This window comes from Sphaerodactylus townsendi, linkage group LG13 (assembly GCF_021028975.2).
Source record: "Sphaerodactylus townsendi isolate TG3544 linkage group LG13, MPM_Stown_v2.3, whole genome shotgun sequence".
Lineage (NCBI taxonomy): Eukaryota > Metazoa > Chordata > Lepidosauria > Squamata > Sphaerodactylidae > Sphaerodactylus > Sphaerodactylus townsendi.
The window spans coordinates 28471624-28489288 of NC_059437.1; the positions used below are offsets into that span (position 1 = coordinate 28471624).

Below are 17665 nucleotides of genomic sequence, written 5' to 3' on the forward strand. Positions count from 1 at the left end.
CTATGTTCCCAATTGGCCATGCTGGTAGGGGCTGATGGGAATTGTAGTTCCTGAACATCTGGAGAGCCGCAGGTTCCCTACCCCTGCGAGTCTAGTACAACAAGAATATTAACATTTTTTAAAACAAACCCTCCATGTTGAAAGCCAGACAGAAAGGTGTCCATGTAGTCATTACGACCAAATGTTTAGCAGCTGAGATTCTTGTAAATGTTGTCTACGACCTGGGTAGCATTTGCTGTTCATCAATAATTCAGCTTAAACAAAACCAAAGCAGAATACGCTGTTTTGCCTCTGGAAAAAAAAAAAGAAGTAGATAAAAAAGAAGCTATTTGAGTTGCAAAAAAAACCAAGAGGCATCAGATGGGCCTAATGCACTGCAGGATCAAGTTTCATTTGATGGTGGGTTTTTTTCCTAATCATTATTCTATTGGATGAGAAAATAAAATCTGGCATTTGCAAAATAACACATTTAGGCAAAATATCGCAGGAGGAGCAACACCCACCAATGTCCAAGCAACGCCCAGTGCCAGAAAACGACTCTTCGAGGCTATGCATTTTTTATGATCTCTGAAAGTCGTAATGGCCTCCTGCTCCTAATGCCCATTAATGATCTCTTTATACCACAAAGATAGGCTTGATGTTTCTAGCCGGTACCTTAGAGAATACTTCCAATATGCCTCCCAACTTTTTCTGAGCCTGCTCTCAAATGCAGGCTGCCATTGCAAAGGGCAACAGCAGCTCCTAAGGCAGCATGGCTTTGGGGCTAAGAAAGTCGTATTCAGGTAAGATGAATGGAAGGAAGTCTGGACAGGGCACACTGGGGATCAGCCTTGAGTGGAGGGTTACTTCTGGAAAGCTGACGGGGAAGGGGGTGGCAAAGCCCACAGTGTAATTCTCTTGGTGTTTGCAAGCGTGTGTGTTACCACCATCTGTTTGATCTGGAAACGCCATTAACTAAATATATTTCTTCAAAAAAAGAAAGAAGGAACCAAATTATACTGTACATGATGCCTGCATCTGCTGATGAGATGAAAAATTTGTTTGCCCCATATGTGCTAATGTGTCTTATTTGGACTACATGGAATTATTTCACTGGTTATTGAAATATCTATCTATCTAATTATGTACCTACCTACCTACCTACCTACCTACCTACCTACCTACCTACCTACCTACCTACCTACCTACCTACCTACCTACCTGGAGAGATTGATATGTATGATCTGTACATCAATAGATCTGTATCTGTTGATAATGTAAGTGAAATTTTCATGCTGGAAATTATTTTCATCAGAAAAGGTGGGGGAAATCAACCCTTCCCCCCCCCCCAATAATTTTTGTTGCTCCTGGACACCACAAACATTATTAGCAACCTTGTCAACTAGGAAGAAACCCCTAATGTTTTTGATGGCACTTGCTTTGAAACAAGACAGCATAGGGTGATATTGTTCTGTGTTAATCGCCATTTTTAAAAATCCCTCTTTAAATTAAATTGTGTACAGATAACAAATTATGTTCCGCAGGCTAATGTTCCTTTGCATACTGATTTAGCAGCAGCTACATCATGGTAATGCATATTTTGTTAATGTGAAAAGTAACCATTTGGCTAGGGGAGGTAATCAGATTTCTTATGAACCAACGCCCTAAGGCAGAGAGAGAGCTAAGCTGCCCCAAGAATTTCTAGGACAAGACATTGTTTTGGACAATCACTGGAATACCATCCCCCCCCCCCCCCGGTATTATTTACAAAAAAAGGTATGATTTTTGCTTTTTCTAAAGTTGGAAATGTATACAAAATATATTAAGAAAGTAGAACCAAATGTATTGGTAAGTGGCTGAAATAGAAGGATTAAATTGAGGGGTAGCATCAGATACCCAGCTTGGACTTTGTTGGTTTGCTTAAGGAAAAAGAAGTTTGTGTTGCTATTGTTACTTTAAAATACCATCAAGCAGCTAGAGTACTTGTGCAAGAAAACTGATGGTTTTAAAAGAACCAGAGGAATTATCTTACCATGTTCTGCATACCCCACAGCTAAGAATATTTCAAACTAGATAAAAAAAAACCCATTTCCATTGTAATGCTCACTTACCTGAGAGCAAGTCCCATTAAATTCTGAGGGACTTTCATTCAAATGAATTGTGTGTAGGCTTGACCTATACACTAGTCTAGTTTAAATTAATGTTGCTTCAAAACTACCAAAGAACTTTGATCTTTTACATAGGTTGATTTGTGTCCCTATTGAGATAAGTGAATTTATGTGAGCATCAGAGAGCACATGTAAACAGTGTTAAGCTGTTTGTAGACTATGCCACTTTAGGTCATGGGGAGGGGGGAATCACATGAGTGAATGCATCTGTTAAAATACTCTCTTCACATAGAAAGCTAGTTTGACAGGAAGAAAGATTCTAGCGTCTCCTTAATATTCAAGATTTCTGTGTACAAGACTTTTTTCAATGTAAGGCAACATTCAACCATATAATCCCTCCATTCAGATATGAACTGATGCAGTCTCAAGCTGAGTATACCAGATGTTCTTTCTGAGTATGTAAATCAGCTCCAAAACAAAATCTTCCTTCCCCTTTTAAAGGCTTTTAGATAAAATAGTGGTGGATTCCGCATAGCATAAATATAGCAGACAGAGCACATTATAAAAAGTGTTTTGGGGAAGAACTGTGCACAGCTGCTCTTCTCCAAAACAACTTCAGCCCCTCTATTCTTTCAACAATGTTTTTTGAAGATCGCTAAACTAGTTATCTTTTTTTCAAAAACTTGGCTTGAAGAAGCTCCCACGCAAACACAACAGGGAGGAGAGGCTTTATTTTTCCTGCCCACTGGCCAATTTCTCCCCTCCCTTCTCCCTTTTACTTTCGTTTCTGCCGCCATCTGCCATTTCAGGATGATTCTGCCCGCCCACCATTTTGTGCAGTTCACCCAGCTCATGATTGGCTGATTCTCTGACTTCCCGCCACTTTACAAAGTCTCCCAAGCACATTTTCTCCCTGTGGCAGTGAAGATGACAGCCATTCCACTCATAGATCTACAGTAACACATTCATTATTGCCTGGCCATTGCATGAAAGTCCTTTTCTCTCTCTCTCTTTAAAATTTTTTTGTGTTGAAAATGTGAAGCTATGCAGCTGCACACGATTGTAGCCCAGACTGAATGTCTGTTAGGTAGACAGGCAGTGGCGTATCTGCCTAGGGACAAGGGGGTACCCCTTGTCCCCAGGCACCACTCTTCTGCTCATGTGGGGGTTGCAAAATTGGCCCCCCCCACGTGACCAGGAAGTCCTGCCATCTTGTCGGTTTTCGCGTGCCTGGACCCTGTCCAGGCACGCAAAAACAATGAGGCAGCAGGACTCCTGCTGCCTCCAAGTGCCCTCAACCTCGCCCGGGACTCCCCCCTGCCTTCCCCCCTGCCAGCTGGGCTGCCAGCCAGCACCCTGCAGTCTCTTCTAACCTCCCCTCTGGGCAAGTCAGAAGAGACTACAGTCCCGGCCTCGAAGACTTGCTTTTATAAGCACTGAGGCCAGGGGTGGGGCTTGGGGAGCAGGAAATCCCACCCCTTCCTGCTCCCAAAGCCCCACCCCCAGCCTCAGTGCTTATAAAAGCAAGTCTCTGAGGCTGGGACTGCAGTCTCTTCTGGCCTACCCAGAGGGGAGGTTAGAAGAGACTGCAGGGTGCTGGCTGGCAGCCCAGCTGGCAGGCGCAATGAGAGGCCTTGGGGGGAGGCTTTGGCTGGGAGGCGGGGGAGCATGGCACTCCTAGACCTTGCCCCATGTCCATGGTGACGCCCATGGGGCGGGGGTTGAGGCAGTGAGCCTGGAGGCATCAGGGGTGGAGCCTGGGGGCGTCCTGGAGACAATTTGTCTCCGGGCAAAATTTACCCCTGGTAAGCCTCTGTAGACAGGCCAGATGCTCGAGTTCAGAATCATCACATTTTATTAATGACTATATCATTAACTTGGAGAAGGCTGAGTGGTGAGGAATTATTTCCATTTTGTAATAGTGATTTCCTATACTGGAGAAATAAGAGAGGGAGGACTTTGAAACATATGACTCAACCCCACCATGATGACCAATGAAAGCTAAGGAAACAGGGAGCACCAGACATGTCCAATCAGATCACGGGCAAAAAGGAACAGCCAATCAGAATGTGGGAAAATCAGCATACTGTAAGGATTTATTTCTGTATACCTTCAAAGTTACGCATGGGTTGTAGATTTTTTTTTTTAGTGTTTTCATTAAGGGGACCAAAACAATCCGGACTGTTTTCATGAGCTCAGATTACTTCCTGAACAGGTAAAAGGCATACATGCAGACATAAAAAGGGGAAACAGGTTCATTTATAATTATTGCAACTCATTATAAATATGCTGCGTGGAATCTACCATTGCTTCACAGATGGGAAAAACTGCAAAATATTCTGTCACTGACCCTCTCTCCTGCCTCTCTCACAGCTATCTGGATAATAATTTAACAAATCTATATCAGCTAAAACATTTGGTAGGTCAAATTCAAGCTTTTCTGGAAATACCACAAGCTAAGTTGCTATTCCAGCTATTGAAATTCCATGTGGCTCTGGTTTCTACCATAATAAGGTTCTGATATGGACCTTAAATAGAGTTTCCAGCTCTAGGTTGGAAAATACCTGGAGATTTGGGGGGCAGAGATGAGGCCTGAAGAGGGGAGGACCTTCAATGTGTTATAAAGTCATATACTCCACCTTCCAAAGAACACTTTGTGTTCTTGGAAAATCAGTGAAAATGAGCTTGTTGTCATGTCACATCCTACTCCAAACCAGTTAGGTCATGAGGAAGGAAAACAGCATGGTGGGTCTTGATATGAGTGGTCAACAGGGTGATGTGGGCTAGAACAAATAATCATATGGCCCTTTCTGTGGTGAAAAGTGGAGGGAGAAAGGTGGCATTCCATGCCTGCTACAGATCCAAGCATGCATCCATGTGGCAGCATCCGATAATACTTGGCCAAATCCGTCAGCATGATGGAATGTAGAGGAAATGTAAGATTTTGATTGCACCTGCAACACCTGTGTGTGCTAGATTGCACCTATAACACCTCCATATACCCAAACGTGTGAACATTTACTAGTGTCAGAAGATGTCCAGCATAACAGCATAGGAAGGTGAAGAATGGTCTCTCCCTCCCTACCCCACTTCCACCCCCAATACTGTATGAAGGGCTAACATGACATAGTGATTAAGAGTGGTGGACTCTGGGGAAATGGATTTGATTCTTTGCTCCTCCACATGAGGGGTGGACTTTAATCTGGTGAAACCAGTTTGATTCCCCACTTCTCCACAAGAAGCCTGCTGGATAATCTTGGGGTGGTGACAGTTCTCTTCAAACTCTCTCAGCCCCACCTACCTCACAAAGTGTCTATTGTGGGTAGAGAAAGTGACTCTTCTTCTTCTTCTTCTTCTTCTTCTTCTTCTTCTTCTTCTTCTTCTTCTTCTTCTTCTTCTTCTTCTTCTTCTTCTTCTTCTTCTTCTTCTTCTTCTTCTTCTTCTTCTTCTTCTTCTTCTTCTTCTTCTTCTTCTTCTTCTTCTTCTTCTTCTTCTTCTTCTTCTTCTTCTTCTTCATGTTGTCTAGTATACATCTCTAACCTTACCTTGCAACAAAATGTAGAACTTCTGAACACATCCAAACTTCTGATGGATGTCAGGCCTTCAAAGGGAATGTTCATTTTAGTTTTCCTCTCCTGTGCCTTAGCTTTCTCACTAGAGAATATAAGCCTGCAAGCAGGACCCGTTTAAATTTTTCTACAGTGCCCAGGGATTCTGGGTGCTTATATATTAAAAAATAGTTTGGAAATAGGCCAACTCCAAGAAGCAAATTTGCCATGGAATTTTGAGTCTTTTTTCTCTAAAATCAAAAGGGAGAACTGGAATCAGAAAAGAAACCAAAAAGTGACAGAAAGTTATGATGGTAGAGTTTAAATCTAATTTTAGTAGATATGGCTAATATAGTGTGACTAGGCTGCCTGTGTGGAGGATGGGAGATGAATTGAATTGTGCCAGAGGTTTCATCCATAGTGTTATAGGCATTCTGTTTTTGTGCTGAAGTGTAGAGCAGCAGTAGAATACACTAGAATATATGTTAAGTCTTCTCGGTATCTTCCATTGCTTTGATCTCCCAAACCTAGTATATCTTTAGAAAATAACAATTGTCCAGTTTTTCAGTATTTTTAAAAAATCTTAAATGTTTAGCTTCAAACATTAGTTTACAAACATCTGATGGATTTCTGAGCGGGAAGTGACAGTAAGTGAAGATCAGTCATGTGAACTTTTTGCCACATGGTTCCACTTGGAAGTCATCCATGAAATCTATCCATTTCCTTCTTGCATTGGGGGGGGGGAGCCCCCAAACCACTCATATGACAGTTACATGCATTCTCTGGGTGATATCACCCACGCTGCTTTCTGAAACTTTGTTGTTACGTTCCTCCCCTCTTGCCATTTTGCTCGTCTTTGGCCATTATTTGCATCTGATGCTGTGTGTTTATTGTTATGTTGTAATAGCCGTTCTTACTGTCCATTGTTTTTAATTGGCTCTTCTGGACATTTTGTTTTTTAACATTGCACACTGCCTTGAAGAGTGTGGTGTGGGAAGGCAGAATATAAAATAGCATGTCTTGAAAGAGGAGTGCTGCTTGGGAGCAAAGCTAAGGGGAAAGCCCTCGGTACACAGAAGCACACGTGTACCCAGCGTTGCAGGAGACTGAGTTAACTGCACTTGATTATTCCCTTGGAAAACCAGGAATGAAACTGGCATTCTTCTTCTTGGCACTCTTGCAAATGTAACTGTGTTGACCCTGGGATGTTGCCAGCAGGAACAGAACCAGGCATCTATGCACTGTGAAATGTGATTGCCGTCTTTCAAAGCTTGGAAAACAGCTTAGGTCCTTGCATCAAACTCAAGATGCTGTTCAAAACCATCTACTTCAACTTAATAACTGGCCTCACTTTTTTAGGTCAAGGGGCCCCTCTTTTGTCATGCAGGAAGACTCCCATCCTGGAGAAATTGTTTCTTAGCTGCTTTTTCTCCAAGGGGCTCAGGGCTGACTCCTTTTTAATCTTACATTCACCTTGTGGAGTGAGTGAGATACCCTAACGGAGAGTGGCTTATGGAGTCAATGCAGGGATCTGAACTGAACCATTCATAGCCCCAAACAAATGCAAATCTATTAAATTTAGCAGTGCTTACTGGGTCTGTATGAATGGCTTGGGGAATCTTGTAACCCTTTGTGTGCTGCATGGATGTCTATGCCACCCTCTTCTCAATGTAAGTTAAGACATCACTGTTCTAGGCAAATAGCTAGGTGATTTCTCAAAATCACAGTAGCATGTTTTGGTGCAATCATCAGAAGTTGATTTTTTTGGAAGCTTATTTCTTTCTTACTTTTTGGGGATTTTTTTTATCTTGATGGCAGTTTTTTAAAAAGATTTTGATGAAAGCTTCAACATTCTCCACAAAACCAAGGATCACGTCTAATTCCCATCTAGTTGTTACCTGCTTCGTATGATTACATGAAGCTGCCTTATACTGGAAGAATGTTGGTTAGTCAAGGTCGTATTGTCCTGTGTCTGTTCTGCCTGCAGTGGCTCAGGCAATGGGCTGTCACATCACTTGCTACCAGATACTTCTGACTAGAGGTGCCAGGAATCGAACCTGGGTCCTTCTGCATGCAAAGCAGATGCTCAGCCACTGACCCCCCAGCCCGTCCTTTGTAGTCCCAGAGCATGGGGTAGAGATATAATATGTGCCCCCCCCCCCGAAAATATGCAGACTCAACTGTCTAGGTGTGAACCTTCTTGGCACCATATAGATTCTTCACTGAGCTTCATAGTCATGGAATAAATGAAGTCAAGCCACTAAGTAAATATGTTAGGAACTTATTGTGAAAACAAAAGTCCTCTCCTCAAGGAGATGTTAATACTGCGTTCCCAGGATGCCACCCCACAGGCATCTTTGTAAACATTTTGGATGGAAGGGAAAAGACAACTGGCAATAGCAGGGACATGATAAAGCCACAGACGATATTTGGTTATTTTATTAATACCCCATCTTTCTCCTGCTGTATACTGTTCTCCTATCTTCCATATTATTCTCACAACAGCAACTCTGTGAGGTAGGTTAGGCTGAGTGTGTGTGACTGATCCAAAGTTACCCAGCCAGCCTCCCTGGCAGAGTCGGGATTCAAACCCAGATCCTAGCCCAATGGCATAACGCCAATGGGGCGGGGGACGTGATGCCCCAGGCAGAGCCGTGGCAGAGGCATGGCTGGGCCGTGGTGGGGGCAGGCGATGCTGTGGCAGGGGTGTGGGGCACGCAGTTTCCCCTCGCTCCTCCTCTGCCCTAACCTGACACTCAATCCTCTTACTCCATACTGGCTGTTAAGTATGATACAGGGAAAGCAAGAAATGAACAACTCTAGTAACTGGAGAAATCCAGATCACCCAGTGAAGTTGATGGGTAGTAGATTCAGGACCAGTGAAATAAAGTGATTTTTGTCCAGTGCAGATCTAACTTGTGGAACTCACTGCCTCAAGATATAACGATAGTCAGTATTTGAGATGGCCTCACGACTGATTAAAGATAGCTGTATTAGTGGCTATTGGCCCAGATGGTCGAATGGCTCTTCCGTGTTCAGAAGCAGTGATCACCAGCTGCTAGAGAGAGAGACTTTATTAGCCTTTGTGCCCCTGTTGGTGGCCCTTAGTTCCAGAGCATCTGGCTGGCCACTGGGGAAAACGGGGTGCTGGGCTAGAGGGCCATCAGGCTTGTCCCACAAGGTTCTCTTTATGTGGGGGGGTGACTGCTTTACATGGCTGTCATAGTTTGATCCTCTTGTCATATTCTACTGCCAGTTCCCTTGGATCGCTTGCCTGGGCTGACACGGGTCTGGCAGCCGGTTTCCCATGACAGGTGTTTCCGCCCTCCGCCGCTCTTCAAACCCCGATCACGTTTGTTTGGGTGTCTGCCTCCTGCTTTCCCGGGAGGCGGCCCTGGCTTCCAGGATCCTCCTCCCCCTCTCGCTCTACCTACGGGGGAAGCGAGCGGCTGCCTGCTTGCCCCCACCCCCCACCCCCCGGCCGCAGCTGCGCCTGCCTCCTCCCTGCGCACCGACGAGCCGGCGTTCTGCATTAGGAGGGGAGGGGAGCCGTGCTCGGGGGCTTTGGCGCGTCGCCGCTGCTCGGCGGGCAGAGAGCGCAGGCTCGGTTGCGGGCGCCGCTGGTCGAAGGGCTCGGGCGTCCGGCTGCCTCTTTGCAGAGCCCCGGGCGAGCGGGCGGGCGAGGGCGGAAGGCGCCAGAGCTGCAGCGGCGGAGGCATCCCTTCCCGGGGGCTGAGCCCGCCAGGGGCTCCCCGGGGACTTGGGCGCCGGGCCGCTCTCTGCCTATCCCGGCGTCTAACAGGTTGCTGGTCGGGGCGGGCGGGCGGCTGCGCGCCCGACAGCGCCGATGCTGCGCCAAGACGCGCTCGGGCAGCCGGTCGAGTGACCTGTTGGCGCTCCCGCTGCGCAACTTCGGGCGGCCGAGGCGAGGAGAGGGGTGCCCGCGGGCAGCCCCCTGCCTGCCCCGACGCCAGAGCTTGCGCCCCGCTCTTCCGGGCTGCTCGGGCCGGCCTGCTGCCCGGTCTGCTCTTTTTGCGGGGAGGCGAGAGCAGCATGCTGGGGGCTCCCCCCGCAAGCAGCCCCCGCAGCCCCGCCGTGTGACCCTCCAGGGTGGCGGCCATGGCAGCAGCCATCGCCAGCTCCCTGATCCGTCAGAAGAGGCAAGCGCGGGAGAGGGAGAAGTCCAACGCCTGCAAATGTGTCAGCAGCCCCAGCAAGTCCAAGACCAGCTGCGCCGACAAGAAGAAGCTCAGCGTCTTCTCCCGGGTCAAGCTCTTCGGCTCCAAGAAAAGGCGGCGGAGGAGACCAGGTGGGCTGGCTGGGGAGGGGGAGCACCAGCACCCAGGTTCAGCTCCAGCTGCCTGCCACCCTGCCCGCCCCTTCTTAGCCCCAGGAGCTCAGGCTTAAGCCCGGGACCTTCTGCATGCCAGGCATGTCCTCCGCCTCTGAGCTGTGGCCACTCTCCAAGCGCTGCTGGCGGCTTTGCATGTTGCAGGTGAAGCCTGCTTGCCTGCCTGCTGCCGGTTGGCACCAGCTACAGATGGAATGGGTGAAGCATTCAGAAAGAATGCGCCCTTGTCATAGATCCCCAGGGACTGCACCTTGCTGAGGTGGGCATCTGCTGGGGGGCATCTGCAGTGTCGGGCAAAGGGTGCCCTTTGGGTAGTTCTCGGTCCCCTTTGTGCCTTGCGTGCCCCTCACAAGAGATGGGAGTGGGTTCTGGCAGAGGTGGCTTTGCGGGAGGATTTGTGGAGGTCTCTCAGCTGCTGCTATTCATGATAACTAGGTGGACCCTTCATGTATGAAGAGGTTAAGGATGTGAGCCCTGCAGCCATCTGCTGTTTGTGAACTCCCAAGGGCTTTTGGAAACTAAATGCTGGGCTTATGATGAACTTTGGTCTGAGAAGCAGAGGAAATCCTTAGGGTCTGAAAGGGTTTCCCATTCATTGGAGATGTGTCTGTGTAGACTATAGCATGCTTGGATCTTCACAGATGACATACATGCAGTTGGCATGTGTGGTCATCACGACCGGCAGTTGCAATGCAGTTTTCCTGCTGTTTTGCACACGTGTTTTCCATGCCACACATCCATGATGTATGAATCTTTACAGTGCCTATTTCAGCGCCAGATTTCCAAATATGCAGGTCTAGATATGTGGTTAGCAGTTTCATGATGCTTCTCTGTTTTCTACGTACGGGAACAAGACCACTTCTGTTTCCATTTTTAAGCAAATGTAATGTAGGGATGAACCAGTAAATGCAGGCAGACTCCTTGGCATTTGTCCCCTGACATCCAAATTACCCTTCATTACTTATGCTTTACCCCATGCATCCCCAAGAAACACAGGACAGTACTGCTGTCCTATTTTATCACCACAAGAACCTTGTGAGTTAGGCTACTCTATGTATGTGTGTGTATAAGAACGAGACTAAGAACACGTATGTGATTGGTCCAAAGTCCCCTATTGGACTATGTGAATGAGTAGGAATTCACACCAGGGGCCTGCATGGTTTATTTCCAATGCTCTTGAACACTAGCTTGATATGGGGGGGGGGGTGTTGTTAAGTCTGTTTCCCTAAATATGCAAATCTCATTTCTTTTTTATGCTGCTCTGCCTTTTAGTATATCTGCTTTTGAGCCCATTTTATTTCCTCCCTTCTCTTTGTGCTCCCTAAACAAATGGTTGTTGTGCCTTACTTTTTGCGATCTCTGCTTCTTTCATGCTCACCTATGTAGATACGATAGAAAGTAAAGTAAGATTTTTTTAATGCTCGCACATTTTTTTCTTGCAATTTGTCCAGCTTTCTGTGCTTCCCAGATTTTGTGTTATTAATGCGGTGACATCTGTGTGCGGGGCGCTTTACAGAGGACGGCAGGTCCCTGCTTGTTGACGACAATTGTCGATTTCTGCTTTTCTGCTACACATACCAGCAATTGATTGGTTTCTCTCTCATTACACCCAACACCATCAATTTGATGCAAAGGGCCTCTTCCGTTTTCTCTGCTGCACACAGAGCCACCAATCATGACTCTGTCTGACATTTTGATGTTACATTCATTTGTTTGCGCTGTGCGTATGATTAATTTCTCTGGATTCCCACAAACACAGTTTGGCGGATAGCATTTATTATGATTTGAGCTTTACTCTGCCCTTCCTTCAAGGGGGTCAATGTAGCATACCTGGTTCTTCCCCACTCCCTCCAATTTTATCCTCACAACGACCCAGTGAAGTTAAGAGGTGGTTGCTAGTGCCAGGTTGCCCCCTGAGATTCCTGGCAGAGTCAAGGTCTGACCCTGAGTCCTAGTCCAGCCTACTAGCCACTCCCCCACACTGACTATTTCCCAGTTTTTATTTCCACTCCTGTACCTATTTCATATCTGTCACAAATGTGCATGCATGATCTCTCCTCCCACACAGCATGCCCACTCAAGTATGTGAGGTGAGATTAAAACTCCTGAAAAGTTCAGTTTTCCACCATATTGGCTTCTACAAAGTATTTAGAAATCATATTTTGCATGGGGTGTTGTGTGGGTTCCGGGCTGTATGATCCTTTAAAGATGCCAGCCACAGATGCAGGTGAAACGTCAGGAGAAAATGATACTAGAACACGGCTGTACAGCCCGGAAACCACACAACACCCCAGTGATTCCGGCCACGAAAGCCTTCGACGATACATATTTTGTGTGTCCTTTTTCTTCTACATAGCATGTTATCGTCCCATGTTATCAACAACCTTGTGAGGTAGCCTGGGCTGGAGAGTAGGAACCTGACAAAGTGAGGATTTCTGAGCTGCTTTCTCTGCTCGAAGTCCAGCCTTCTACGCTGCCCCTTCCCTTCCCCCCACTCTGTGTGAGTCTCTGCACTTGTTCTAGGCTCATCTCTCATCACTGTGTTGGGGGTTTTTTTTGTCAGAATTAAGTATAAAGCATATGATTTCAAGTAAGCCTGCAAGTGGGTAGAGAAGGAAGCATCAAAATGCTGTAGCGCGTTTCAGAAGGTGGGGGGTGGGGGTGGTTGTGGTGGTAAATCCCTTTCTTGCTTTTAGTTTGGTAAAAAAAAAAAATCCTGAAACCTTAGAAATCTCAGCACTTGCTTGCTGAAAGACTTCATGCTTCACACATTATAGACCTCACTTTAAGCGGGTGTATGCTGGCTGGAGTCGCAGCAGTCCCTGAGTGCTTCTTTGCTTGGGTAGATGTCACTTTCAGAATTTTTCCTTCCCTAGGGGTGCATCTCCCATTTTGTCTTAAAATGTAATGTCTGAGGGGTCATGAGGTGGCAGCCTTTCCAAACTATGGAAAAGCCAAAGCTTTAGGGCTTGCTGGTAGGAACTGGGATGTAGAGAGGAGGTGAATTTCATATCTATCCAGCCAGTATCCTGTCCTTTCTTCAAAAAAGTCAGGGCAGCATGCATAATTCTCCCTTCCTGCTCACATTTTTTTCAACAAAACATCCCTGCAAGGTAGGTTAGGCTTAGAGAGAGTGACTGGCCCATGGTCACCTACTGAGCTTCATGGATGATGACTGTCGGTCTTCATCGTCTTTAGTCTGACACTGGGTGATTATGCAACAGACCCAGCAACAAACTGTACATTTTCTGGGTTGCTTGGCTGTGGTCTGGTAGTTTTTGCTCCCAACGTTTCACCTGCACCTTCAGAGGTTTGTCATGGGAAGATGTGTTTCTCTCTGTGGCACAAGGGAAACACATCTTACCTTGACATGCCTCTGAAGAAGCCAGCCACAGATGCAGTTGAAACGTCAGGAGTAAAAACTACCAAACTACATTCACACAGCCCAGAAAACCTACAACAGCCAGTTGATTCTGACTGGGAAAGCCTTCGACAGAACCTGGGTTTTTCGCGCAGCACAGGCTCTAGTAGGAGACACAGCAAGATTTGCTGGAGACATATAAGGCTTCCCATACCTCCTACGTGCACAGCTTTAAGTGCACTCTTTAAATGAAACAGCTTTTAAAAACATTATACCAGGACCCAACAGGACAAATATCCATTGGTTCTTCCCTACCATAACAATCCTGTGAGGTAGGGTAGGTTGAGAGAAAGTTATGGGCTCAAGGTCATCCTGTAAGTTTAATGGCTGAATGGGGGCTTGAAGACTAGTCTCCCAGATCCTAGATCCGTATTGTAACCACTGCACCACACAACACTGAGTTTCTGTACTTCTCAGCATCATTCCAGATTGGGAAAGGTACGTGGCAGAAGGCTTAAGCCCCTTTTCTTCATGTTGCAGTCTTAATCTCAATATACGCTCTGCGTACCTGAAAGCAACATTAAAAAAAGAAAAGCTGGGAGCTCTGTCTATGGAATGCCTAGCATCTCATGTAACTGAGCCTTTAAAGGGTCAAACTAGTCATGACAGAGAATATGGATCACCCTTCAAACAACTTTAAAGATGACTTTATTTGTAGGACCTTGATTTGGATTGTGGCCATGCAAGGTGGTTGCGAAAGGGTGGTGTTTAGCCTTTCACCGCTGCTTGCCTCTTTCTGTACTTCTATTAGCGCTTTAAAGAAACGGACAAGGACAACTTCCCTGTTTGGAATCTCCTCTTTTTTGACTCATGTTTTTAAAGAGCAGTCTTACATGTTGTTGTGTGGAGAGGCTCTGCCTAAGTAAAAAATGCTTCCTTTGGTCAGTCTGTGTAACTGATGATTCAGGGCTTTCCCCCCTCTTTTTGCAGCAGTTCAACATTCTGTTTAGTTCCCTCTTCAATGGCTTGTGAAATGTTGCCTTTCTCTGTCTGTGACTGTAGCCAGTTCATTCCCTCCTAAGGGTTTGTGGAGGGCATAAACAACCTGAGCCACTTGGCTGTGGTGCAGGTGGGGGTGGACATTTTTAAGAAGGGGTCCTCTTGAGAGACTTCTTAAGGCGGCTTTTCCTTACCTAGAAAACTGTTCTTTACTTGAAATTGTGAGACTCAGCATCTCATTTTCTAACCTTTGAGATGAACTTGGGCACCATTTAGTTTCCCAAATGGCATGTGCACAGGAGGTATGGCTGGATCTTTAATGGTGCCCCAGGATGGTCCCCACTCTCACTGCAACAGGCATAGAAGATGCTGAAGACAATGTGGGAGAATTCTCAGTTTGCATGCCCCAAGTTAAGGTGGGCCACCGGGGGTGTCGGGGTGTCCACTGCCCCCAAATCTTGAACCTCTGTGTAACTGTTACAATGAAAGCTCAAGATCGGATGAATAGTGATACCCATACAAACACTGGGCCTGACCCATGCCTACAGGAGAATGTAGTGGTAGAATAGTACACATCATTTGGGACCCTAGGGCTGATTCTGCATGGGCCAAAAACATCAGTGTGAAAATGGCGTGAAAACAGTATAAACCCTTTTACACCGTTTTAAACCCTTTTACACCATTTTCACACCGTTTTCACACTGCTGTTTTTGGCCCATGCGGAATCAGCCTCTGTGAAGGCTCTTGTCTAATGCACTTCCCTTCTAAACAGACTTGCTCCAGAAAGAAACCAAGCCGCTTAAGAGGTTCTAGTTCATATCCCCATCCTCCCTCTGGACTAACTTTCTGTTTGCAAGGAGGTTTCAGGTGGGAGCATTCTGAAAGCTGCTTTCCTTATCTGTAGTCAGGAGTGATATGGTCCACTCAACCACCCTGGCGTTCTGCCACCTCATTCAGCTGCACATGTGAGCCAGGCTCATTTCTACCCTGTCTGGAAACACTGAAGAGAATGCTGACAGTCAACATTCTCCAGCTTTTGGACATTCTCAGCAGGTCAATATTCACAAAATTTTCAACATCCCTTATAAGCGCCTCCTCTCTCTGTGTGTGTGTTTGCCTTTATATAATCTCAGTATTAGTATTGCCATCATGTTAAGCCATACCTTTTTCTGTGCTGCCCAAGTCCAACATGCCTTTTACTCCTTGTCTCTTTATGCTCATTGTTCGACCTGCTGCGGTACTAACTATTTCTTTCAGCTTAGTTCGAAATTGGCCTGCAATTTTATTCTTCCTGTTTCAGCTGGTCTGTCCTTCCCACCCCCATTTTTTACCTTTGACAAATCTCAGCTCATTAAAACACAAGATGTTCTCCTTGCTGGCGGATTTCTAATCTTAATGGAGATCAAACCTAGCTCCCTGAGCCACGTAATGCATGGCTGGAATTTTGATTCACCAGCTCAGGATGGTTGTGTTTGTGCCTTTGTGTTGCAAATGACCTGTATTTCTCAAATCCAGGGGAAAAGGATCGTGAGTGGCAACTTCTGCTCAAGCTCCTGTTTCAGTCTTCGGTCTAAGCATGCAGTTGTCAGCGTTCAAATGCTGGCCGTTCTTCTCAAAAGGACCAAGCAAGGCTCTTTTTAAAAATCCCAAAACATGTCCATTGCTGCCCTCCCACCTTAGTCTTTTAACTTGTCTGTTTACTTGCAGAGCCACAGCTTAAAGGCATTGTGACGAAACTGTACAGTCGGCAAGGATACCACTTGCAGCTGCAAGCAGATGGAACTATCGATGGCACTAAGGAGGAGGAGAGCACCTATAGTGAGTATGGAGAGCTACTGGATGATATTTGCTCAGCCTCCTAGTCCACATGACTAGCCTTTTGAAAGCAGTGGATGTTTTGCAAAGGGTATGTGAGAGGGAGGGAGGGAGGCAGATGGGGCTAAAGCAACATTAGCAAGGTGTGGATGTTTACTGTTGGTCCTGAAGGAAGGCACAGGAAAACACTTGAAAAGTAGATCAACCAGAGGATGTAGTCTGGGAGGGAACCCCCCCTCCCCTATCTAAATGGTATCTCCATGGAGATCTGGAGAGTCTCATTGCCGTGCTCTGGATTTCATTTTGATTTTGATTATTCTCCAGCAGAAGAAGTTTCTCACCCCCTCACTTCACCTGAAATAAAACAAAACCATCTTCATTGCAAATCCATCAGGATCAAGTTTATGTCACAGAAGGGGATTTTTGTCCCCATCTCCCTTCCATCACCCTTTGCCAACAAACATCAGATTAATTGTGCCTTTACCCAGTGGACCATCATTCACTGTTGGGGAGTTTGATCAAAATATATAATCCTGCAAAACTAACCCTGTAAAGATGTTTGCAAAAAAAATAAATAAAAAAGCTCCAGAGTCATCCCAATGTAGTTGGAACTATATAGTCTGCATGATGCTATTTCTTTAGATTTGCATCTCTGGCACCGATAAACGCCACAGAGAAATCTAAATTAAATTACATGCCATTTATTGGAAGAGGTTGCAGAACTGTTTTTAATGCCAAACTGCTCTTTAGAAATTCAAATCCCACTCAAGGACTGACAAATCATCATGCTAGTTAGAACCGTGGTTTGTCTGACTCAGCACTGTCTTGTGATAGCCGTGTGCCAAGCCGATCTTTGGCGTGTTCACAAGTTAGGGGGCGGAGGGCAATGTTCAACTCAGAGTTCTTGGTAGCAAGTTGTCCAAGGCATACTGTCAGCATACTGCTAGATCTTACCGCCATATATTTCTTTGACTGGATTTCTATACAGATTTACGCCAGTGACCATTGTATCATGTGATGATGGATTCCTAGGTTGTGTGTGACATTTTCAGCCCCCCCCCCCCCACACACACACATCTTTTTCTCAGCAGTGGACAGGTCTGGGAACTGAATCCAACTACAACATTCCTAATGGTATTTTGTCCTCTTGATTAGGATGAATTTGGGCCCTCTCCCTGGCCATCTTTGTATTGGTGTTGCCTGTCCCAATCATGTGCCTTTCTTCAGTTCAGTTGCAATTTAAATGTGGGTTCATGTGTTGCTTACCACCCTTAGGAATCTCACAGAACTTAGCTTCTTTCACTTGCTTCCAAGATAATTGGAAGGAGCTGTAGTTCTTTCAATTGGTTTCTCTGTGGCGAGAGAGTCTTCCATGTCTCCCTGATGCAGAAATCCCTGGTCTCTATGCACAAGAGGCCCGACTGCTTCACACATGCATGTTTGCTAACAACAGGCATCGTTGAATGAGCTGCTGCAGAGGAATGTTGCATATGGCTTGATGCTG

General features: G+C 46.0%; 1 protein-coding gene across 3 annotated transcripts in view; it reads left to right on the forward strand.

Annotated features, from left to right (window-relative positions):
- Positions 1 to 17665, forward strand: part of FGF13 (fibroblast growth factor 13) — a 217521-nt gene that overhangs the window by 159799 nt on the left and 40057 nt on the right. Inside the window, exons 1-2 of one of the 3 annotated variants that reach the window (XM_048514018.1) lie at positions 737 to 782; positions 16054 to 16164. In XM_048514018.1, coding sequence (XP_048369975.1) covers positions 752 to 782; positions 16054 to 16164 — 142 coding nt within the window. In that variant the 5' untranslated portion in view covers positions 737 to 751. Of the gene's footprint in view, positions 1 to 736; positions 783 to 9215; positions 9945 to 16053; positions 16165 to 17665 lie in introns of those variants that run through there. The other 2 variants (XM_048514016.1, XM_048514017.1) reach the window with 2 other exon arrangements.